Genomic DNA, 25917 nt, shown 5'->3' on the forward strand with positions numbered 1-25917 from the left:
AAAAAAAAAAAGAAAGAAAGAAAGAAAGAAAGAAAGAAAGAAAGAAAGAAAGAAAGAAAGAAAGAAAGAAAGAAAGAAAGAAAGGAAAAGAAAAACAGCCAAAGAAACAGGAAATTCGGCCCAAGTGCTTAATGCTTTAGATGAAATGAATAAGAACATATATTCAGTATAACAAGGAAAGTTAGCCTGCAGGTCAAAGAAAGAAACTGAAGACAAAAATAGCACCATTTAAGGTTGCTGAATAAGTTAGAAATACAAAGAATACAATTAGAAAGTTAATTTCTGCATGGAGCAAACTACTCTGGGAGTAGGCACTATCAACCTTAATACTGTAAAAAAAATAATGATATTACTAAAATAAGCCAGGAGGTGGGAGGCAGAAAGGTTCAGGAGAGTGCTAATTGGTTCATCGCTTAGAGCACGCGCTCCGCGGTCTAAAATTGAAATTGGTTATTAACAGAAAGTAATGACTTCAGCATCTTAATATTCTTCATAACCTCAGTGAAATTTTTAGAAAAGATCTCTTTCAGGGAACAAGTATTTACCCAGATCTCAAAATTTCCTTCAGACATACTCGTTTCCTCCTAGACAATTCGGCAACGTAAGTTAATATTCTACTAAAATTCTGGATCTAGAGGAGGATCTCATTGTCCTAGGATTACGCCTGTCAGCGCGCCAGCTAGCATCCTTCCCATTTAGTGGCGGGGGCCATGGAAAGAGCTGAAGTTATTTCTCCTGACGTTCAAGATGCTTGTTTCTAGGTGGTGAAATGTGGAGCAATTCTTTAAATTCCCCCTTTGAACTTTGCACTTGCCTTAGTTGCTTGTAGTGCGTAGTTTTCAAACACAGTTATTAAAATGCTTAAAAAGCAAAGCACGTCCCGAGTGGCTGAGATGGTCAGGGCTAAGTCTGAGAATCACTGAATCCCACCCAGAAAGCTGGCTTCTTGCCCAGGAGTCCTTGCTAGGAATCCACCTAGAACGGAGCAGAAGGCACCACCAGGCTACAGTAGCCAAGGTCTCCAGGGATGTGGAAATGGTCACTGCCTCCATGTCGCACCACACTGCAGGGCAAGGGCAATTTTACAGCACCAGGAACTGTTAGGCCATCCTACCTCTTAATAACAATACCTGCCTCTTACTCAATCTCTCTGTGGACTAAGCGTGTTCTCTGATGTTCCCTTTCCAGTGTCCCAAACAGCACTAGAAGTTTCTTCATAGTCTTGTACATTTTCCCATGGGGGAGCCAGAAGCCTAGAGAAGCAGGTTCCCCAGCCAGTTATGAGGCAGATCTGGACTTCTCATTGCATTCTGGGTGAAGCCAAAGCTCATGGTTTTAACCAAAATGCATTGCTAGAAAATGATACATCAAGGGCTGGCCAGACAGCTCAGCAGACTAAAGCACCTGCTTAGGCAGAGTACAGTGGCCAGGGTTCGATCCCCAGAGTGCCATGCTGGCCCTGGCCCCAGGTCGCACTGGACAGCAATTGAGACTCGGAGCAGTAGCGCATGCTTATAATCCCAGCTCTTGGGAGGCTAAAAACAGGCAGATCACCATGAATCCGATCTATGTAGTGAGACCCTGTAGAAAAGAAAATGATAAATCATGCTGAACCCAAATCCACCTTTTCTATAACTCTTGACCAATAGCACCTGCTCGGTTCTCTGGGGAGACAACAAACAACTCTAATCCCTTTCCATATGCTATCATCTTCCAATACCGGAAGACAGAAGCCGTGTGGGCCCCACCTGCCCAGCCTTCCTCCCTGTCAATCTCACAGCAGGTGCACAAGGGACCCAAAAGAGACCACGTGCTGAACTGACTTAGGATGAAGCCACTGAGTGACTCATTCCATTGGAACCACGACGCTTCCAGTCAGCACACGCCCGATGCTAGCCTTTGAGTTCTGCTTTGAAGGAGTCCTGAAGAGTTGGGTTGCTTGGGAAAACCTCCTAAGAGGCTTTCAGGCCACAGCCCAGTCCCAACTCTCCAGGCTAGAGGCTGGGTGCAGCGGCGTGGCTGTTAGAATGTACATCTAGCACAGAAGTATATTATATGCAATTTTTCAATTTCTCTCCCTAATGATATTTATTCGCAATCATATTTAAATGAGTTTCTACTCCTCAGTGCACACTGGCTGACGTGGAGGGGAGGGAAAGCAGGGTAAAAATGATAAAAAGATTGTCCACCAAGTGGGAGTCCTCCCCACACTCACGGGGGCGTGGCTGCAGGGTTGGGGTGCAGGGGCGCTCTGGTTTATAATCTCCCAGCAGACTGACTTTCACATACAAATGCCTCCGCCTGGCCAGCCGGCTGAGAACGCTGCTTCGCGTGTCCCATGCCAAGAGCCACAGGCAGCTGGGAACTGGCCACAGGGCCTTGCCTGGAACACATTCTCCCAGGACCTCGGGCTTCCCAGCAGGGGCTCATTCCCCGATTCCAGGGAAATATTCCACTGCCTCGGTTCTGCAGAGGGCTGCAGCCACCACCCTAGTGCACACCTGTGTTGGCCACAGAGCCATGGACCCGGGCCTGGAAAACACGGCCTCATGTCTTGGCTGGGAACAGAGACCAATATAGCTCAGCCAGACTGAGTCAGGTTGCTGACCTTGCCACCCTGTCCCTAAATCCTCCCTGCAGTGTCTTTGATGTCACCTACTTGATGTCCCAGCCCTCCACCGCAGGCCCCAGGGCACCTGCAGGCTCCCCACTCCCTCCCCACTGTTGGTGGTGCCCCAGGCCCTCTGTCCCACAAAGGGAAAGGAAAGGCGCAACACTACAGCCCAGAAGGAACCTCCACAGGGAATCAGTCAAAAGATAGACACTAACATTACATTTTCTCACTCCCCTCTCATTGGGAGGAAAGTCTGTGTGGGGCTGGCTGTGATCGCATGCTGTCTGCTTAAGGGAGATAGAGCTATCTCAACGACCTCGGCCTCCTCCGCCTCCTGCTCCTCACCCTCTCCCTCCCTCTCCTGTTCCTCCTTGGCCTGTTCCCTCTGTGCCTTCAAGGCCTCCCTCTTCCCTGGCCCCCACTCCCTGGCCCCCAGCTGCACCAAGAACCCACTGAAAGCTGTGGTCCACCTGCCCAGGTAGGGCCAGGGACATCAGCACCTTCCACACAGACAAAGGAAGGAAAAGAAGGGGTTCTGTTTGGCTGTCTCAGCTGAGAAGAATCCACCAAAACCCCAGGGGAGAGATGGGGGCAAGACAAGCCCTTCCAAGCAGACAGCCTGAGACATCCAGCATTCCAGGCCACTCCTTCCCGTTATACTGGCAAAACAGTTTGCACAAAGTCATCCCCTGTGGCCCTTGGACATGGCACCTTCCCTGGGTGTGGCCCGGCTAGCACACAGAGGATGGAGAGTCTGCTAGGGAAGAAGACGGGGCAGGTGACTGGCAGCTACTGCGGCTCACAGAGTGGCAATCTGTCCTTTTTGGCCTCCTCAGCATCTTAAATCATCGCCGGATGGTTTCCTGTCAGGAAGGTGCAGGGACAAGCCCAGGGATGGCGAAGCATACCTGATAGTGGCAGCCGGACTTTCCTCCTCCCATGTAGACACCAATGAGTGCCAAGCGCTGGGCCCTGTACTCTGGGACCAACCCGTGCTCAGTATCTGGACCCAGTGAGGACTTGGCCAGCCCTCTTCAATCTAGTGAGGCCAAGGCCCACAAAGATCCCAGAACTTGTCTGAGAGCCATTACAAGGAATGACACCTGGCCAAGGCATAAATCTAGCCCTAATCCCAGAAACTATGATCTCCCCACCAGGACACACACTCATTCTGAAGAATCCCCAGGAACGCAGCCCAGCCCAGCCCAGATAATCCATCAGCGCAGAGGAAGAACACTCCTCTGTCAAAATGAAAGATGCTAATAGCAAGGATGTTGAGCTGGGAGTGTCCACACTTCCATCAGATCTTCTTGTGCAGACATGAACGGGGGGGAAAAAATCACACCGCATTTCCCTCTCAGAAGCCAGTGCCACCTGGAATCCAGACATCCACCCTAACTACTGAAGGGCGCCATTGTTTCTCCACAGACCTCTAGTCCCTACCATGAATTATTAAGGAGCCATGTGGGCTTGGCTGAATGAATAAATCTGGTCAATTACATTTCATCCTACCCGCTAAACCTTAAATATTATGCCTCAGGTCAGACAGCCATTGCCTTCATTTTTCTTGGCTTCAGAGAGGCAGGGAGGAGACACTGAACCCAGAAGCCAAGTGCCTGAACATTTGTAAGAGCCCGCCTCACCCAATGCAAGGCCTCCTGTTTAGGCCCACTTGGGTTTGGCCTTCCTAGAACAACTGGAATTTGGGGTAAAAGCCAGCCTTTTCATAAATAGTAAGCCTTCTGTATAGAAGGCATATGTTTCCAGAATCTTCCAGACTGTCCTGAGGAGTTTGAAGTGGAGGCCATGAACAGAGGTCAGCATGGAGTTTCCTTTCATTTGGTTTACTTGACTGAAGCAGTCACAAGCAGGACCAGCAAGAGCAAGAAAAATGGGCGGACCCCAAACAAAGACAAACATTTTCAACAGGGGTTACCAAAGCAATAGCTTAGAACACAAACTGGGCCCACCGTCTGTCTGTACGAATAAAGTTTTATTGGAACACAGCCACGCTCATCTGCTCTGTCTGAAACCAGTTTCATTCCACAATGCCACGGTTGAACTGCTGCAGCAAAAAGGGGAACCTCAAATATTTATTTTTTGGCCTTTCACAGAAAAAGAGATTTTCTGACCCTCAATTTAGAAAAACTTTAAGTGGTTAGAACTACTTCTTGAGCCTTTGTAAAAAGAAAGTAATATCTCTAAAATATATTTGGTTCAGTTATGTAAGGAGAGAAAAGGATAGGAAAAAAAAAAAAAGGTAGCTCTTGAGCTCCCTTCTAGTCCCACAGGGGGGTAAAAGGGCTTGGGAACCTGGTAGCCAGGGTCTCAGGTGACAGAAGGACAATCTATGGCCCACCTCGGGAGCCAGCCCCAGAAGCCCAGCGCTAACACGCAGCCTCGCTGCACCACAGGGCCCGTGGTTCTGTCCCCTTCGCCGCAGCAAGAAGCCTCCCCGGAGCTGTGCTGTGGCAGGGCCACATGCAGCGGTGCCACGCATCTGCCAGCATCAGCACCTCTGGCCCCTGCAGGCAGCTACTAAGTGCACACAGGTGCGTGGGGACCCGGGAGGCTGACCCAGAGAAGCCCCGCTTGCAGGCCCTGCCCCACCGAAACTGAGGCAGGGGCTGGGGTCTCAAGCCCTCTCTGCTGCTGACCCCTACACGACCTTCAGACAGTCATGTCATGTCCGTGTGCCTCCGCTGTTTCTGCCGCCAAAGGGACTCACAGAACCTTGGGCATCTAACGCAGCTCAGTCACACCAGAAGTAACTCTGAGCATCTCCTAAGGTGCGGGCAGCATTCCAGGAACTCCGGACAGAGCAACAAGCAAGAAAGGCCAGCGCTCTGCTTCCTGGAGCTCACAGTGCAGCGCTGGGAGGGAATATGGGGAGGAAGGCACGCGTGAGTCTCTGACAGTGCTACGCTGGGGTCACAGAGAGGGATGCTGTCCTCCCATTCTGGGCTGCTAGAGGCTTACACACGCACACAGCAGCCCTGCTGGGAAGCGACCGCTAACAACAGTCCTAGACTCAGAACTGTGAGACACCTTGGAAGTGTGAGCCCAGCCTCACAAGCAGGCCTGGCACTGAGGCAGGTGCTCTAAGTAGGCACTTGGTAGACCAGGGAACGGAGCACAGCACCAAGCTATCTGCCCAGGATGGCACAGCTAGGATAAATTAGGGATAGCAATACAACCTAGTGCTATGGCACACGTACCAACCACGAGGCCATCCTGCCCCTGCAGAGAGGCAACGTTGATGTCTTGATGTCTTGGTGTCGACCGTGCTGGCTGGGGCTGTTGAATCCTTTCCTCGTTGTCCTGAGGAGGAAACTCTCCACATTCCTGAGAAGGGGCCAGCCATGCATCTCTTTCTCCGGGCCAAAGTCTCCCGCCTAGGAGTTGGCAGGGGGGCAGGTATCTAGTTGTACTGGAAGGAAACTGGCTTCACGCCATGAAGGGGAACAAAACCCATGCCAGCAGGGTGGGCAAAGAAAAATAAACCATGCCCAGCAGGCAAGTAACTGGCTCCAGTACCCTCTGTCACATAAGTGTTCCCCAAAGGTCCAATTTGTAAAAGCTTGACCCAGAGGCAGTACTGGGAGGTGCTGTGGTCCTTTAAAAGATGGGGCCTAGCAGGAAGTCTTTCAGTATGAAGGGTGTGACCTTGAGTGGGGGCTTGGGACCTTGTAGGCTTCTCTGTCCTTGACGTGTGCTCAACCAAACTCATGGAGCTGCCCAGTCTTCAACCAAGAGGCAAAAGAAACTTTCTTTACTCCCTAAGTATCCTATAGCCTGTACCTCAGCCGAGGGATCAAAGCAGATGAATACACCCTTTGTTTCCCTCTCACTCTCTTCTTGTTCTGTCTCAGCCCCTTTAAAGGTTCCAATCAGCTTTTCCACATAACATAAGCCATCAGGGAAGGTGGGAAAGCCCAGCTCTAAGCCTGGGCCAGCACCTTACAGCAAGGATCTTGGTGGTAGTGCTGAAAAGTAAAATATTCCCCTAGAAGAGGATAAAAGGAGAGTCAGGGGTGTGTAGCACCCCTTTTGCCCCACAGCCGGTTCTGGGGAGGCAAACGTTGGCTTATTCAGGGTGTTTGCAGCATCCCTTCTAGAAGAGGAGGATGCTAAGAGAACGGAGAGCACACCTGGGAATGAAGGGTCAAGACTCAGGTCTGCACTGAGACCCCCACGCAGCCATCATGCCTGGCACTAATGGGCATGCTTGCCCTCTCGCCACTCAGGCCAGGCTAGAGAAAGGAGAGAGAAGGAAAGGACGGGGCTGTCTCCTGGTACCTGGGAAGGCAGGATGGAGGGCTGCAGAAAGTGACTTGCATGCAGGCCCAGCAGGCCCACCCACCCCAGAGGCGCCTTTCTTTCCGCATCAGCACTGCAGACCTTCCCAAGCTTGTTCCGGGAAGTGCCCGGGAACTGTCTTCTTTCTGGGGCTGGAAGCAGAGAGCAGTCTCAGGGGCCCTGGAGCTCTCTCCGGGCTTTCAGTTTCTCCTGCCTCGCTGCCTTCTTTGTCTCGAGGATTAGCACACTGTTCTGCTGTCAGCATAGGTGCCTGATCAGCCCTGTGACCTCACGCAGACCCTCAAATGGAAGAACAAGAAGGGGCCTTGGAGGATGGTCCCAGCGAGCACCTCCGGCTGGGGGTGCCTCCCGCTCCAGGGACCTGTCCTGGCTGTGTCTGGGAGCTGTGCCACGTGTTCTTCCTCGAGCATACTTCCAGAAGTGGAACATCTTGAAGGTAAGAGGCTGACATCACCACTAAGCCCGTGAAGGAAGATGCTAGGGGCAGTGTAAAAATAAGACCTCTTCTGAGGCACACAGTGAAGGTTGGTCTGTGCAGGCTTCACTTTTCCCACGTTGTCTCCAACCTAAGCCGCGCCACAGGCCCTGACCCCGAGTATTGCCTCCCAGCTGTAAGTCTCCAAACTAGGATGCTGGCGCTGGGGGTACGCACAGGCGCTTGAGGCACACAGGCGTGTAATCGAGCATAAAATGGACTTAAAGTTGTGCGGCAAACGCTAATTCTATATGAAACCAAACACATATATCATGCGGTGACAGGAAAACCTGCATACATTTACTCATTAAATGCTGTGTGGAGAGCAGGTAGCTGGCCTGATGCAGCTTTATCATGAGAGGAAGAATAGAGCCAGAGCTCATTCACCTTTCCCGTTCTCTCCCCTGAAAGAAGTATGTGTTTCTAAATTCAAATTCACCTGGTGACAGAGGCAGAGGTACAGGTGTCCCTGAGCCACAGTGGAGAAACACTCCCCAGATAAATGTTCTATGAAGGAAGAAATTCTTAAAGGCTCCAAACTCTTTTTTTTTTTTTTTTTTTTTGTATTTTTGTAGGGAAAGGTGTTCAGGGTCTCACTATTAGGTCACACTCATAGTGATCCACCTGTTTACAGCCTCCAAGAGCTGGGATTACAGGCCTGCGCCACCATGTCTCAATTGCCTTCTCAGTGCGCCCCAGGGAAGGGGCTAGCACAACAGGCCTGGGGATGGAACCCCCAGCCCTTGCACCTGTTTACAGGACTTTAAATTCACTGAGCTATTTGGCTGGCCCTAAAAGCTGCTTTTTTTTTTTTTTTTTTTTTTTTTTTTCAGTACTAGGAATTGAACTCAGAACCTTGTGCTTGCCAGGCAAGCACTTTTCTACTAAGCTATCTCCCAGGCCCCAAACTTCTAACAATCTCATTTTTCAGGTGGGAAAACTGGGACCCACAAAACAGAAGAATGGAAGTAGACTGAATGCCCGGCCCCTGCACCCCAGGAGGGGTGCTTTGGGTATGCGTACCGCCACCTCCAACCTGAGGCTACTCCTCCAGGAGGCCACTAGCCCTTTCCAACTTGACTGGTTCTGCCCAGTGCTGGGACATCACACTGCCTGAATAGATGCAGCCTCAAAGAAATATTTCTGCCACACAGCCATGCTTGGAGATTCCACCTAGGCATCTGCTGACACCAAAGCCTTGGCCTCCTGGGGAAGAGGCTCTTCCCTGTCCCAGGACGGTGTACATGAGGCACCAAGGCAGTGTGCAATCCTGCTGTCCAGCTCAGCTGTTACAGCTGCTCTGGCCACCACTCAGAGGGCAGAGGCATACCCAGAAATCACCCTGTCCTTCTAGCACAGCTCTGGTAAATTTATTTCCACAAAAGATGTCATGATTCTATGCTTACCAAGGCCTACACAGCCCAGCCATAGAAAGGCTGAAGACGTGAGGAGGAGCTTACGTGTCAATCAGAGGCTTGCACCTCCTGGAGTAGGATAAACTCCCTGGACAAATGTGCAATGTGCAGGCATTCCTGAGCCTTGGAGGAGTGAGGCAGAAGTGGACACAGAAGGCAGGGAGGCCGGACAGTGGGCCCAGAGCTGGAGACAAGCTCTCCAAAGGGAGGGCTGCGCCAGTGTCACGCGGGCTGCACAGCCTGCGCCACCCCATCCTCTGCTTCTGGAAAAGGCAGCGCTGTGCCATGGTTAAACCAGAGGCTCAGCAGGACGCCCGCCCTTCCTGGTGATGAGCAGGTGGCCCACAGGTGTAGGGTTGCCTGGCAACTGCCCTGTGGGAGGCTGGCTGTTTCTTGGGCCAGCGCTCACTTTGTCCCAGTGGAAGGGAATGGTCACCTCGCTGTGTGTGCAGCACGGCCACATCCTGTCCCCTGAGTGCTGCTTTCTGGACTGCAGTGGGAGAGGAGGCCTCTGCTTCCCAGGTGAGAGATCCGAACAGCCTGTCCTGAGTCGTTTCCTCGTCTGCACACAGGCACCTACTCTGCACATGGGTTTCAGGGGCAAAGGGAAAACCAGGAGGGTAAATATGAGGCAGGCATTTAGCACCATCTAGGACTCAGCTACCACAAATATCCCAGAGGGTGCACCAAGGAGGTGGGCAACACCTGTGTGAGTGCCCTGCCTGGGCCCAGAGTGAGCACCGGCCCAAAAAGCGAGCCAGTGGCCCACTGGGCTGTTGCCAGGCAATCCTGCACCTGTGAGCCACCTGCCCCTTCTGACACATGGAATTTCACTTACTGGAACTTAGCACTCCACAGAGTACAGCCTTATTCTGCATGCCTTTGCCACCGAATTTCTGACTTTCTCTTATCATGCACACCACAGACCTGGGGATCTTTGTGACCCAGCTTTCTGGTGCAACCCATGGCCTCGTTGAGAATGCAGAAACGTAGAGAGCTGTCTCTGCGTTGTTACTTCCCTAGCGGCCTAGACATTAACATTTCAGTATGAGACGGCAAGGACAATTTCCTCGGTGTCATTTTTTATTGGCTAAAATGGGAAATCTAAATGCTTTTGTAAAAAAAGTTTGGCCCCTTTGGGACACCATAAAACTATTTTTGGTTTGCAATTTTAAAAGGCAGCCCATGAATACTTTAAGCATCCCTGAGCTGCCCTCAGGAATCAATGGCTATTCAGCCTGGGCCTCCTCTCCCACTGCAGTCCAGAAAGCAGCACTCAGGGGACAGGATGTGGCCGTGCTGCACACACAGCGAGGTGACCGTTCCCTTCCACTGGGACAAAGTGAGCACTGGCCCAAGAAACAGCCAGCCTCCCACAGGGCAGTTGCCAGGCAACCCTACACCTGTGGGCCACCTGCTCATCTATAATGCACACTCAGCTGGGCCAGCACCTCCTGGGCCAGTGCAGCAGGGGAAGGTGCTAGGCGCTCAGCAGGCACCTGGTCCATCTGTATCCGCCCAGGTAACGCCCCACCCAGCAGCTGCTGGCTCCCACCCAGGGTCAACAGCAAGAGCAGGCAATTCCTGCCTCCCAAAGCCAGGGGCAGGAGCTGATGTCAAAGCAACCAAAAGCACAGAAGGCCCCTCCCGAGTGTTCTCTCCTATTGCTCCCTCCTCTCACCACCTGGAGGACCAGCCGAGTCTAACAGTGGTTCGCAAGCCTGGAGAAGCGTTAGAACCCTGCTAGATCTGCCTTTGATATGGACTTTGCATTCCACTCCTGCACAGTCCACTTGAGCAGGTCTGAGGAGGATGGATTTTGTTGGTCCAATGAGTGACTGGGTACCAGCGACCAAGGTCACTGTCAACAGACACCAGAAGGAGGCAGCCACATGGTCCTGCACTGCGGGGCAACACAAGCTCTTCAGAGCAGGCCCCACAAACCCTTGGGGCCAGGCAAAGGCCAGCTTTTCCACAGCTGGCACAGGCCTGCTCTTTCCACTCTCTGAAAACCCAGGTGACACGATAGGACACAGCAGCGAAACCTTCAGGGTTCCCTGAAGATGGCCCCAGACAACCAACCAGTAGCAGTACTTCCTCTCACCAGGTGAGTGAGATGGCATAGAAAGCACACTTACAATTTGGAAAAGAAGAAGCCTCCGGCTGAAGAGGCCACACGCCAGCCACCGCCCTGCTCCAGGAAGAGGCCCTCCCCAAAGCCCGCCCTCCACCTGAGCCGTCTGCCTGCATGGATGTGTCTCAGAGCCATCCACGATGGTACAGGCTGATGGAGCACACAGGGTTTAAAGGCTTAGCAGAGGTAGAAAACACCAGGTAAGTGAGGAAGGTGACCCCAAAGGGGTGAGCTTTGGGTTGCCAGGGACATCTTCTGAACTTCTACCATCATACAAAAAGGAGCTCACAAAAGAAACACTTCCTAGTGAGAATCTGGTATGCGCTGCTCTTCTCTGGCCATGTCTTCACTACCACACATACAGACACACACACACAGGCACACATCATGGGACACTGTGGCAGATGGAGAAGCTCCAGTTCAGCACAGATTTAAGGATGAGAAGGACACTCATGCTAGAGAGGTGATCTGGGTGGCTGAGGAATCAGCAATACGGTGTCATGTGACTGACTGGCTACTCCAGGGAAAGAATCAACAGGGCCCTTCCTCCAGGCCGGGCCACCACATGACAAAACCAAGAGGCTCTGTGGGGTTCCTTGGGACTTGACTTAAATCCAAATAAAACTCAAAGGATCCAGACTCATCTCTGGATGTTCTAAGAGGTTAAGAATCCAAGAATGAAGACCTCATGGAGGAAGGTGGGAGAAGAAAGCCAGAAATGTAGATCTTGGAGAAATGACTTGAAAATAAGAATCACGAAACAGCCAACCTTCCCGCTTACAGGAAAAAGAAAACTACTTAATAAAATGACACCTCAGTGCTACCTATTTTTTTAAGCTTGTCTTTCAGAACTCAACTTTAAAAACAGGCGTGCAATTATTTTACTAGTTCAATTTCACAAAAATAAATAATCCAAGAGTCTCTTGAAGCTTTAGTCGGGGTCCTGTGCTAAGCACCCTGAAGAGTTCCAATACCCACAACCTCAAAACATCATTTTCTGTTTGGCGCAGGGTATGTGGCAAAATACCTCGGAGGACAAAGTAAACAGATATAAGGGGAACGGTGCAGAGACCATTGAAGCTGCCACGCCCCTCACTCACACAGATGCCTCCCAAAATTAGTGCCTGCTTGTGTTTGGGGGCCCTGGCTGGGTCTGCCCTGGCATCAACTAGGTTCGTGAGCTGTTATGCCCTTGACTGTCACTACCTGAAAATTAACTTAGACAAACAGCGAAGCGACCCTTAAAACAGCAATATCAACATGCATGCTTCCAAAGGTATCCTAACTTGTAGCCTCTTGCCAGTCTTCTCACGAGGCAAGAAGCTAGAAAAGTGACCGATGTGGCCAGAGAGCTTGGGCTTCGGCATCAGATCAAGTTCTAAGCCCCTGTGGCTACTCACCATCAAGGGATGTTGAGCACATCTCCTGCCTCTCTGAGTCTGTTTCTTTCTTCTGTATAAATGGAATTATAAACCGGGTGAGGTGGTGCATGCCTACAATCCCATCTACTCAGGAAACTGAGGCAGGAAGGTCACAAGTTCAAGGCCAGTCTGGGCAACTTAATGTGACCCTGTCTCACAGAAAAACAGAAAGGGCTGAAAATAGAGCTCAGTGGTACAGTCCTTACCGTGGCCCAGGTTCTATCCCCAGCAATACAAAAAGTGATAGTTCTCAAAATGATTGGGAGGGGGGGGGCCTGGCCCTAGCTCAGGCCTTTAAGTGGCTGCTTCCACAAAGCTGTCAGCCTCAGGTTGCTGGAGTTCGAACCTCACAACTCTCCCGCTGGCCAATAGTGCCCTGAAGGCATTCGAGGAACAAAAAAAAAAAAAAAAAAAAATGATTGGGAGGATTTGAAAGTCAGAAATTCAGGGGACAGACTATCTTGCCTCTAAAAAGCTCTCTGTGGAAGTGATAATAACGAAGACAGCAACAATGACACCAACCTTCTACTCCTCCCTCATCTCAAAGCTAGACCATGTTGTATCAGGTGGAAGCTATGATGCTGGCAATACGGGCCAGATCCACCCGGTCCTAAGGATCAAGACACACGTGGATCCTCAGGGCATGGACACACTCAACCAAGCACCTCATGCCCAACTCCAGGGGACCATCTTCCATCAACACCCAAAAATCATGCATAAGCTAAAAACTCCCTCCAGGGGCTGAGGAGATAACTTGGTGGTCTAAGTGCCTGCCTGGCAGGCACAAGGACCAGGGTTTGATCCTTTGTAACACATGCTGTGCCAGCCACAAAACCAAGCATGGTGGTACACACCTGTAATCCCAGCACTGGGAAGGCTGAGACAAGAGGATCACTACAAGTCTGAGCTGTGTAGCAAAACCTATACCAAATAAATAAATTAAAAATATTGTTAAAATTAAAAAATAAAAACTCCCTCTGGACATGCAATTCCTGGGGCACTTCCCAAGCCCCCACCTCCAGCCTACTAATCTCAGGCACAAACAAACACTGATGCCTCTAACCAATCTGCTATGGCCCCTGGGAGGGCAGAAATTGGAAGTCACCATGGGAAAAGAGCTTGAGTTATATTTGATGGTTCTTTAGCAGCAGTCGCTGGTTGAGACTAATGTAAGTAGTTCCTTTGAATAACACTGGCAATTAATTCTGGCCAAAGAGCAGGATATAGATGTGATATCCACTGAGTACAGGTCTCTACAACGTAGGGAGAGGCATCCAAAGGGACTACCTCAAGCGGGTTGCAGAGAACTGGGGGCTCTGGGCTCGTTATTTCAATCCTGAAAGGTGCCAATCACTGTCAAAAGCAGCGTAATCTCGCCCCAAGGCCTTCAGGAGCACTAGGAGTCGCAGCCCACAGCCCTCCAATGTTGGGTTCATGAGCTACGGGCATCCTCCAGCTGGGCGGGTACAAGCGTCTTAACAGAGTACACCCTGAGCGTGAAGAATGTGCAAATACAAATACTCAGCCAGAAGGGGACAGAAGCAGGTGGATAATGTTGGCCCTACTGGGTTTATGAGACAAGTGTGTGGTTGAGCACTGTTTATATGGTTCACAGGGGACTCTTGGGTAGTGACAGCGAATATAACTCTCTTTCTGTTTAGAGCTTCCCGAGAGGAACAGGGAATGCAGAGAAAGAGAAGCGGGCCTGGGTGATTTCGAACGAACACACACACACACACACACACACACACACACACTGTGTTCTATACATTCTTTATGATGTCTGGGCAAGTTAAGAAATTTAGACTCCCCGGAAATGACTGCTTTTTCCTCTTTATACAATTCCCTAAGCAGGTGAGTGAATATCCTGGAGCAGACTGAAAGAAAGACTGCACAAGGCAAAAGGAGCATCTGGGTGTGGAAACACCAATGAACACTTAAAACGGCAATATTTTTGTAATTAATTTTATAGAGAAACAACTAGCAATGAGACAGTTTCAAAACCGATTAGTAGGGCGGCGCGAGCGGCCATGGCCACGGCTGGGGCGTGCAGGGACGCGGGGCAGCGAGGCGCGCAGGGCCGGGCCCTGTACTTCTGCGGCAGCATCCGCGGCGGCCGCCAGGACCAGAGGCTGTACGCGCGCATCGTGTCGCGGCTGCGGCGCTTCGGGGTGGTGCTCACCGAGCACGTGGCGGCGGCCGGGCAAGACCCGCACGGGGAGGAGGCGCGTGGGGCCGACCGGATCATCCATGATCGGGACCTGGCCTGGCTACAGCGGGCAGATGGTGAGTGACCCCACGGTGTCACCAGGACCACCCTTGGTCACCTTTCTTTCAGGGTCTCGGTACTACATCTCAGCTTTTCTCCCCAGTGGTGGTGGCCGAGGTGACACAGCCTTCCCTGGGGGTCGGCTATGAGCTGGGCCGGGCCATGGCCCTCAACAAGCCAGTGCTGTGCCTCTTCCGCCCACAGTCTGGCCGAGGTGAGCACCCCTGCCTTCGGTGACCCCTAGGCCCAGGGTGGGAGCAAGGAAGCAGCCTCACATCCCTGTCACTGTCTGCCTCCCCAGTGCTTTCTGCCATGATCCGGGGAGCCGCAGATGGCTCCCAGTTCCAGATGTGGGACTACGAAGAGGAGCAGCTAGAGGCGTTGCTGGACCGGTACTTCCTGGCTGCCGGCTGGTAGGGTGCCACAGCTAGTGACCCTGACCACGCCTGATGGGACGCTACCCCAGTCCCCACCCCCGCGCCCTCTTTAGCACAGAAGGGAATTGAAAGGTTCCTTTAAAATTCTTTTTTTTTGTGTGCGAACTGGGGATTGAACTCAGGCCCATGTGCTTGCCAGGGAAGCGCTTATTCTACTGAGCCATCTCCCTGGCCCCTCGTTTAAAATTCTCTTAAAACAAATAAAAATAAGTAAAATTCTAAAAAAAAAAAAAAAAAAGATTAGTAGGACAGTTTCGATAATTAATATATTGCAGATTGTTGTCTTCGTAGTACTTATTAATAGTACAAGATATAGACATAATATCCTGTTCAAACACTATTAGTACAAATCTTTCTTCTCAATGAATTTTTTTTCCAAAATTTTATTGATAAACAGCAATGAGACAGTTTCAAATCAAATCGGAAGTACAGTTTCAACAAATAACACACTGCATATATTCTTCTTAGTGGTTAATTGCTGTACAAGATGCGGACTTGAGATCCTATTTACAAACACCATTAGAACAAATCATTCTATTCATTAAGAGAATGCAACTATATATCTATCCTAACCACTCTGAATACACAGATACAAAATGGACATTCATCTCTGTACCCTATTTTTTCTAAGTTCCGTTATTGAATATTATAGGTGTGTAAACTCAGCAAAATATTCAAAAAGAGTCCAGTAGCCCATAATAGCATTGGGTCTTCTGTTTAACTGGCAATGTCAGAAATTATTGACCTGAGTCCCCCACAGCTCAACATAACAGCATGGCTTTACTTCCTATATTTCGTCTTCATACTTTTCTACTGGATGGATAAGACCAAGGTAAAGCAGGACCTGTGCAATAAGAGTTGTAGCTTTTTGGTCTGAGAAGGTCAGTGAAATCCCCTCAGGATTTATCCTGAGATCCTGTACCTCAGATTGTAGAACCTTTGTCAGTGCAGCCATGTGGATGAGTCACGGCCATTGCTTGGCCAATGTGCTCTCTGTGAAAGCCTGAGAGAGTGTTTTCTCTCCATGTGCATGGATTCAGCAAAATAATCCAGTATAGTTCAGTAGTCCATAATAGTAGTGGGTTATCTGTAGGACTGGCAATGTCAGAAGTTGTTGATTAATCATGCTTCAATATTTTCTTCACATGGAGCTGAATGATTCGCAGTTTTCGTGGGGTCTCCATCCTATTTGACCTCCCCAATAAACCTTTGCAGTGCTATTCCTGTCCCCTTGGATAGTGGAGGAAGAGGCCCAGAAAATCATCCTACCCCTGATTCCAGCTGACTCCTGGAATGTTTGTAGTGCTGATTTTAAAATGAACATGCGTGGCAGGACTTGGCTCACGGATCAGGCGACGGCCAGGTGGCAATTCCCTCAGAGTACGGTCTGCTAGAGGCGGGAATGGGATAAACATGACTCCTCGCTGAGTCAAGAGCAGAGAGCCACTTCATCAGATCCTTCTGATCAGGATGCTGCTGCTGCTGCTGCTGCTGCTGCTGCTGGAGGTGGAGGGGAGTGGAATAGCCAAGCAACTGAGAACTCTGGCCCATGTCACCACCTTGAACCCAGCATGGGGCCCATCAGTGAGCAGATGTCCTAGGGAGAAGAGGACATGGCTTCCGGCCAGTTCCAAGGACATGAGCTCTCACGTTAAAGCTTTTATCACCTGCCCACCTGAAGTCACTTGTCCATTGACTTCAGCAGTGGGGGGACAAAAACAATAGAGGGGATGGCACAGAAGCTCAATTCCTGCCCCTATAGGTTGCCAATACCAGCTGAGCATATAGCTGTGTGTCAGGGGAGGCCCAGACTGCAGCCCTGGGATTCCCAGGAAGATCTCAGCCAATCTACATGAAAGAAGGAAGAAGGCAAAAGAAGTAGACCCTCAGAAGTAAGCCCGGACCTGGGATCCTGACAGTGGACTCAGTCCCCAGTGGGCCTCAGGCCTTTCCAGGTGACAAAGACTTCTACTGAGACCTTCCTTCCTTGAAGTGCCCACAGCCCACATACCTGCAATGAGCAGCTGTTTGTACAGCTTCCTTACAACCCACCAGTGCACACTCAGGCTCCAGGACTGTGCTGGGAATTGTCACTGAGGCAAATGCCTGAGATGAAGGCGAACGCATAAAGAGGAGAGGTTTACTTTGGCTCAGAGGTTCCATTTCTTGAGTGACTGGCTCAATTGTCTGGGATCAGTGGAGAAAAAGCACATCACTGTAGGAACTATGGCAGAGGCAAACTGCGTACTTCACGGCCAGGATGAGAAAGAGAGAGGACAAAGAAAGATCTGGGGTCCCACACTTTGTTTGAGGTCACTCACCCAGTGAACTAGATACCTCCTACTAGGCCTTGCCTTTTACAGCTTCTACCACCACAAGGAGCAAGGCTTCAGCCCATGGGGACAACATTTAAGATCAAACTATGGCTCTTTCCTATCTTGCAAGATGGAGGGTAAACTGAGAAGTCGGACACTAAAGAGAAGAAACCCAAAGCCAAAAAGGCTTCTGCTACTGGCACTGGTTAAAAGGGTAAGGTGAAGGCAAAAGAGTCCAAGAAGGGGCAGCCCCACTGCAGCCGAAATCCTGTCCTGGTTAGAGGAATTAGTAGAGACTCCAGATCTGCTATGTATTCCAGAAAGGCTTTGTACAACAGAAAGTACACAGCTGCTAAATAAAATGTTGAAAAGAAAAAGGAGAACGTTCTTGCTACAATCACAAAACCGGTTAGTGGGGACAAGAATGGAGGTACCCAGACAGTTAAGCTTCAAAACGTGCCTAGATACCACCCTACTGAAGGTGTGCCCCGAAAGCTCTTGAGCCACACGGCGAGAAACCCCTCAGTCAGCATGTGCAGAAACTTCGAGCTGGCATCACTCCCGGCACCATCTTGACCATCCTCACTAGGCGTCACAGAGGCAAGAGAGCGGTCTTCCTGAAGCAGTTGGCCAGTGGCTTGCTGCTTGTGACTGGGCCTCTTAGCCTTAATTGTGTTCTTCTATGAAGAACACACCAGAAATCTGTCATTGCCACCTGTATAAAAATTGTATCAGCAAAGTGAAAATCTCCAAACACCTCACTGATGCTCACTTCAAGAAGCTGCGGAAGCCCAGACACCGGGAGGGCGAGATCTTCGACACCGAGAAAGAGAGAGACCAGATTCCAGAGCGGCCCAAGGTGGATCAGAAAGCGGTGGACTCACAGATTTTAGCAAAAATCAAAGCTGTTCCTCAGCTCTGGGGCTACCTGCGATCTGTTTCTGCTCTGACAAATGAAATTTATCCTCATAAATTAGTGCTCTAAACTTCTTACTAAGAACCTAATAACTAAAAAGAAAAAGATACAAACTATGGCAGAAACATGACCAGCTAGCTATAGGTCACACTTCTTCACAGCACTGCATGCTGCGCCAGCCCCATCCCCAGCCACCAAGACCAGGTGTGGTGATGCACACATGTGATCCCAGCACTGGGGAAGCTGGAAACAGGAGGAGCACTACAGGTATGACCCTGTGCCAAATACATTTATACATACACAGACAACTTGAAGAACCCTAATATATAACTCAATTAAAAGATTTTAAAACCTTTCTCATAAAGAAAAACACGAGCATCACTGGTGAAGACTACATTCAAATAATAAATAACATACTTCTTCCAAAATATTAAGAGGAAGTGGGGGCCTGGCCCTAGCTCAGTCCTTTAAGTGGCTGCTTCCACAAAGCTGTCAGCCTCAGATTGCTGGAGTTCGAACCTCACAACTCTCCCGCTGGCCAAAAGTGCCCTGAAGGCATTCGAGGAACAAAACAAAACAAAAAAAAAAAAAAGAGGAAGTAATAGCCCCCCAAGTAATATTGTGATATCAGGGCTGTCATGATCCCAAATATGTGAGAATAATATTGCCCATGAACACAAACGAAAAAATTTCACTAAAATTGTATTAAGCAAGTTCATTGATTTATGAAGAGGGTAGTATCATTAAGTTGGGTTTATTTTAGAAGTTCAGATTTATTTACTTTTCATTTCCTTTTTTCCTTGGTACGTGTTTGTGATCCGTGTAAATACGCACCCCATGGGGCACCAGTACAAACGGATCACATCTCTACCCCTTTACTTCTGCTTCCCTCCACGCCCAGCATCCTCATCCCCAGCAGCCCAGTACAGCAGGTGCTATTATCATCCTCCCTTACACCTCATGAATTGGGGCAAGAAAGGCTGCAGGACCTGTCCAAAGCCATACCACTAGTACAGTAAGTGACACGGCCAGGACTCGGACTCGGGCTTCTAACCCCACCCTCATGCTGAGCTTATGAGAGGTCCCGCCCATCTTCCGGCACAAAAGCAGAGTCTAAGAGAAGTGATAGCCTTTGTGCGGCCCCTACCCGGATGCTGCTCCAATAAACCAGGGGTGTGGTCAACACTGCGAAGACGAGAAGTCAGGCCCATGACCTTCCAAACACAGTGTGTAGGGTCTAGGCTAGAGACTCCCTGGCTGATGGGAAGTCTTCGCTGGCTGCTTCTGAGGAGACTGGCTGAGGAAGTGATGCAAAGAACTTAGGCAATGACTACCTGGGCTAGAGGCCTAGCGGTTTTTCAGGATGTTATCAATTTGGGCCACTACACACAGCCCAAGTAAGAGAACGCTAAAGCTCTTAGTTGCAACTTTGAATTTCTGTATTAATCCCAAGCGCCAGGGTCAGGAAATGGCCCATACGTACACTCTGTATATATCCTCATACATACATTTTATGGACAGAGAAACCAAGGCCACAGTGTGAAGCCTGGTACCCAAGGACAAACAGCTAGAAAGGGACAGACTCCTACAAACCCCAGTAACGTGGACCTATCCATGGCCGGCTGTACTTCCTCCACTCACACTCATTCTGGTCCATAAATATACTGGTGCCCGGGTCGAAGGCAAGCCCAGCACCGGGCTGCCACCCTCTGCCAATCCCAGCATCCTAAGAGACAGGCTCAGCTGCCTAATTTCCACCAGGGATTCGCCCATCTTCACTATATTCAGATCTTTTCAGCAAGCACCTGAATTTCGTGCAACTGATTTCAGCATCCGACAGAGGCGGCTTCTAAATTTAGAATTAACAGCCGAGGCCGTCTGTTGCACAAATGTATGCTTCCTCGGAAGCTGTTGTCAGAAACAGTAAAACAGACATCGAGAAAACAGTTTCTTCAAACCTTAATAATATTGAACTGTAAAACCAGAGGATGGCAAACAAACAAAAGTTTTACATAACGCCCTTCAAAGTTCTGGGCGATGGTCTCAGGCTGGCCAGATTTTTTTCCCCGATGAACATCCCAGGGCATTCCCATCTATATCCTCACTTCTCTAAGTCCTTTGTCTTTCTGGATGCTGGTGACCACCCAAGCTAGAGCCTTTGTAATCGGTCACTCTGTGTGACAAGGCCGCCGTAGTAGACGCTGTGGCTGAGTTGCAATCGCCTCCCCCTTTTGCCTTCCTATCATTTTCTTTCAGTCAGTGACACAGCTCCCCCGTACACTGCACACTCTGCCACGCAGGAGGGGTAGAGAAAGCCTTTGCAGAGGACACCTAACCCCGCAGACACCACAAGGTGAGTCGCGGTTGAGACACACAGCTTTCCATCAGAACGCCTACCGTCCCTTGCCCAGTACAGATGGGAAAAAAATTACTCTTATACCCTGAAATTTTCCATTCTTGATCTCAGCCCAAAGGTGACTTTTTATTTTTAAACTTGAGCAACAACAACAAAAAATTTCAACTATTTTTGACACATGCCCAGGCTGAAGAAACACACTTTGTTCTTGTTAAAGAAGGTAAGAATTTTTTTAGAAAAACACATAGGTAACTCATACAGCAGAGTTTCAAAAGCCCAAGTGTCTCAACCAGCAAGTGCTTACAGGGCAGTATCATTACTATAATTGCAGAGGAGAAATCCTACAGGCAGGGTGAACGGAAGTTAGAACTCCACTTTCTGTACACCGGGCCTGATCCTACTAGAACTGTAAGAATGGCATAGAATTCTAAAAAAAAAAATTTACTTATGTATTTGGCACAGGGTCTCACTATGCAGTCAGACTCATGGTGATCCTCCTGTTTTTCAGTTTCCCCAGCACTGGGATTACAGGCGTGCACCACCATGCCCAGACTCTGTCGCTGGCTCAGTGCGCCTCAGGGGGAGGGCCAGCATAGCATGCAGGACTGGGTAATCAAACTCTGGTCCCTGCGCTTGCAAAAGCAGGCGCTTTGTCCACTGAGCTATCTCACCAGCCCTAGAATTCTGAAATTATTAAGCAGAGCATGGGCCTGGAGCCGTGCCTCCCATTTGGGAGATAAGGAGGTCATGTCTACAGTTGACTTTGATCCCACCAAGAGCCCTTGCTGCTCTAGGGAGAACTTTCAGGTCCCTGCACGGCCCCAGCCTCGGCTGTCATCCCACATCTCCTGTTTTGCCCCTACACTGTTCTCACCCAACCAGCTGTCTCCAGTGGCAGAGGGAGTAGAGCGCCTGGATAAGATATTCAGGTGTACAAATCACCTTTATCCAAGCAGCCCCCAAATGTCCATGTCCTCGAGAGCCACCTGCACTGTGGCCACAAGATTCTCCTCCATGCTAAGGCCAGGCTGAGTCCTCCAGATGGACCCCACACGTGCATCCTTCTCTGGAGCCCGTGGCATACTCTCAGCATGACCCACGCCACACTCTGGCCCTGCCACTTAGGAACTGTGTGCCAGGAGCAGGTCACTCACCACTCTGCAAGGGGGGCTGATGACATCTGTCCAGCCTGTCCCACACGGTCATTATGAGGCGCAAGAGGAATCATGGATGTGAACCGGCTTTGCAATGAGGACGCAATATAAACAAGCATCTTTATTATTAGGCACATAGCGCAGTGCTAGGCAGTGTGGTTACGTTCCTTGGGGTGAAATCTACGAAATAGTAGCAATAAAAGCAACTGGGTTATATGAGGCAAAATAAAAAAGAAAAGGAAACTAAAAGAGAAAAGCAGAAATTACGAACCGCAGGGCTTCAGAAAAGAGCAAGTTCACGGCGATGGGGCAATCCAAAAAGGCTGCCTGGAGGAGGATGGCCTGCACATGGCCGGGGTGCCACTGACAAAGCTTCCTTCCCACGTGCGCCTTGCAAGGCTGAGGGCTGGGCAAGGGCAGGAGATCTGTCCTGCCATGCTGTTTTCCTCACCCATTCCTGGTACCCAGCTGCTTTGTAACAGCTGAGAGCTGAGCGAAGGAGCCCCAGGCAAGCAACAAACTTGGGCAGCCAGTGGGAAGGAACCTCAGAGAGACAGAGATGGAAAGAAATGCGCTGGGAAGGCAGGTGCAGACCCCTGGGTATGGGGGACAGTGGCTATCACGGGGGTCATGCATGGGGGAGACTGCGGAGGGAAACCTAGGTCAGAGCACAGAGAGAGGCTTTGGGCACCAGGAGCTGGGGCTTCTGAGCACAGCAGAGCCAACGGAGTTCAGGGCAGGGAGTGACATCATGAAATCAGTATTTTAAGAGATTAATCCAGCAGCTGCACGTGGCGCAGCCTGGAGAAGGGAGGGAGGGAGGCAGGCAAAACAGTTCAGGCAGATGGTGAGGGAGCCTCATCAGTGCTCCACAGGCTCATCAGATGCCACCCTTGGGGTCTGTCCACTGGAGACCAGAGCTGCCCCACGCAGCACCAGCCTGGGATAGATGTCACCTTCCCCTCGTAGAGTCTCTCCAGGATAAGCCGGTCCATTTTTTAAATGATGAGTCCAACACTGCCCGTAGTCCACCGGCAGAAGGAGCCAGACAGGGAGGCAGAGAGAGAGCTTCGTTTCTCTGCATGTTTTCCTCAAAATGCCTCCTTTCAAGAGTTTCCAAAGGTCATGCTAATCTGTCATCAAAGACAATGATGGAAAGACAGCCCAGGAAGGCATGCAGAAGGCAGGCCTGTGGGCTGAACTCACAGAAGGGCTCAGGGGTGTGGGAGATGCCGTGAGTGACAGTTCACACCCAAGAAAGCACTTGTGGGAACCAGAGGGGTCAGTCTGGCCCAGCGCCTAGTACTTTCCTGGGGTTAGTAGTCCATGAGCCATAGCTAGGATGGTACTGGTTAGAGGTTGTCCCCTAGGCCTAAACAGCCTTAACGTCCCAAGGGGTGAGGGCCCAACAAGCTGGTGTGAGAACATAAGCTCCCTCTCCTATCCACTCGCTTGGGGTTCCAAGACCCCTAAGTCTCTCAGCAGGGACACAGGGCAAGCTGACGTCTCCTCATTCCCTTTGAGGGCCTTCAAATGTACAATAGCAAAGTCTGGGCACTCCTGGAGTGTCCCCCTCCCTAAAGCCCTCCTTCTCTTCACCCTTTCTTATTCCTCTTCTGGTCACCTGTATCAGGCGGCAGGATGCAGCAACAATAGGTAAGTGAGGGAGGGAAGAGCGTTTTAGCAGTAGAATAACAGAAAGGGGCCCTTAGAATAGCTGCCTAGAAATGTCTCCTAGGATGGTGGTGCCCACCTAGAATCCCGGCGATCTTGGAGGCTGGGTGTCACAAACTCAAATCCCCCCTGCACAATTTAGCCATTTAGGAGTCCCTGTCTCCAAACAAAAAAGAGCTGAGAATGGAGTACAGAAGCTCTGGGTTCCATTCCATACCCAAAAAAGAATCCCATTAACAGAAAGCTGCAACCCTCTGGAATGGCCCTCCTAGAGACCCCCAGAATCGCTGGCCCAGGGAAAAAAGATGGCTTCAGAACTGCCCTCCTCTCTCAGGGACACTGCCTGACCAGGGCAGCCACCTGAAAAGTCCTGCCTCAGAAGTGCTTCTCGCCACTCATGAATGCTGTGGGGTATTTGAAAATAAGATCTCCAGTTACCACCAGCATGCCCAGCGTGTCCCGCTGCTGGCTGCAGCTGTCCCCCGGAAGGCCAGTGACGTCATCGGCAGGCCTGATCACACTGCGCTCCAAGGCTGAGCTGGGCAGAAAGGTCGCTGCAGGCTGACACTGTCACTGGGAGGGAGGAAGCGGCAGCTTCCTCCCAGAGGTGGGTGCTGTTTAGAACCGTGCTTCCCTTCCTGGGGACAATTCCATTGTCATAACTTACATCTGCTCAGGAAGGGGTCACAAAGTATTTCCATGCCCAGGACAATTCCATCTGATTGCTTCCCCAAACCTGCTATGCAGCAAACTTTGTAGTGGGTCCAGGCAAGCCAAAAGGAGGCCTGGTCCCCAAATTCTTGCTGGATTCATTTTGCGAAGTTAAAAACATAAATGGTCTAACATTTCCCTATGATGGAGAGACGTACTACTAGGAGAAAGACAGAAGAAAAGGAAAGAGGGGAACAGAAAGGTCCAGCCTGTGGCTATTTCTTCCCTGGCACACACCTCCCCTGGCCCCTTCCATTCCCCCACTCCCAAGGGAGCTCAGGCCCTCAGACAGCCCTGGCAGATCTTGTCCCCTAGAAGAGCTGACCAAGGAGACAAGGACAGGATGCTTGCAGGGCCATGTCAGAAATCAGGCCCTGGGGCCTCAAGTGGAGGCAAAGCTCAATGCAGAGTAGATTTCCCAAGGGTTGGATCCGATTAATTGGAATTTACTGGCTATGCCCAGCTAAGATCCGTGTCTGTCACCATGTTAACCACACTCAGGCCCCTCTGAAAATCAGAACCCTGCCATCCATCACCACCCAGGGATGGGAGACGCGGCCAGAGCCTGGCCGTCCAGCGTTGACTCTGGCTGGTGGCCTGCTTTTCCGTGGCCAGGCCCTTTCACTGGCTCCAGATAATTATGAGTAATTCTTGGGCATGGACTGGTCCCAGGAGGACTATCAGCAATCATGAATATATTCCCTTTATTCATCTGAGAAGCTAATTTAATTAAATGAGAAATGGTAGGACCCTGCTTAAGGGAGAAGGAGGTGAGGGAGACCATTTAACTCCCAAAACCAAGTGAAATGCAGGGGAAAGGACATTCTAGACCTGTTCAAAACCACCTAACCAGCTGGGCACACTGGCACAGGCCTATAAACCTGGCTACTTAGGAGGCTGCAGCAGGAGGAGCGCAAAACCAGCCTAGGTAACTTAGCAAGATCCAGTCTCAAATATGGAAGAAAGAAAAGGGAAGGAGAGAGAGGGCAGCCACCTTAAAAGGAGGAGGGGAAGAAAGGAGAGTGGAAAAGAAGAAAGGAGGGGCTGGGGTGATGGCTCAGTGGAATAAGCACTTCCCTGGCCAGTGCAAGGGCCTGAGTTCAATCCTGGGTTCCACAAAAAAGATGAAGGAGGGAGGGGGAACAAAGGACTAGAGATGTAGCTCAGTGGCAGAACACGTGCCTGGTATGAGCAAACCTCTGGGTTCAAGCGCCAAGACAGACCCAAAACACACATAATTGAACCCTCGGAGCAAACCAGTGGAGTCAAATTATTCAAAAGAAAATTGAGAATCTGAGAAGTTCCGATGTAACCTAAGGCTGCACAATCTGTAAATCTAGACTGGGCCTGCCTGGGCTCAACATTTGTGATCTTTCCAGTACCTTTTAACACATTTTATCCTGTAAAATGGTACAATGCATCCTAAATAAATAAAAATATACTGCTTCTGACATAGTGTTACTGAGAATTGATGATATTTCTGATAAAAATTACCTGTTAAAAATATATGCCAATTGCTAAAGGAACTGTGGTCAGCAGGGCTTACAAGGGAAACAATTTAATACAGAACACATAATTTACAGAATTCTTTTATAGTAGTGACCCAAAGAGTCAAGCATGAGGAGTGCAGAACATCCATCCACACACTGGAGACCCAAACAATCCAGCTGAGGCCTGGATCCACAGCAACATCCTGCATGAGGCCA

At 50.2% G+C, this 25917-nt stretch overlaps 2 protein-coding genes across 8 annotated transcripts in view; one reads left to right on the top strand and one right to left on the bottom strand.

Moving 5' to 3' along the window:
* Positions 1-25917, bottom strand: part of Kcnma1 (potassium calcium-activated channel subfamily M alpha 1) — a 756236-nt gene that overhangs the window by 666117 nt on the left and 64202 nt on the right. The gene's annotated exons all lie outside the window — the stretch shown is intronic.
* LOC105742580 (2'-deoxynucleoside 5'-phosphate N-hydrolase 1-like) lies at positions 14410-15178 on the top strand. Its single transcript, XM_023722933.1, has 3 exons — positions 14410-14665; positions 14752-14862; positions 14950-15178. Exons 1-3 carry the CDS (start codon positions 14410-14412, stop codon positions 15063-15065), a joined length of 483 nt encoding a protein of 160 aa, XP_023578701.1. The 3' UTR covers positions 15066-15178.

Source organism: Octodon degus, unplaced genomic scaffold (assembly GCF_000260255.1).
Source record: "Octodon degus isolate 3935 unplaced genomic scaffold, OctDeg1.0 scaffold00005, whole genome shotgun sequence".
Taxonomy (NCBI): Eukaryota; Metazoa; Chordata; class Mammalia; order Rodentia; family Octodontidae; genus Octodon; species Octodon degus.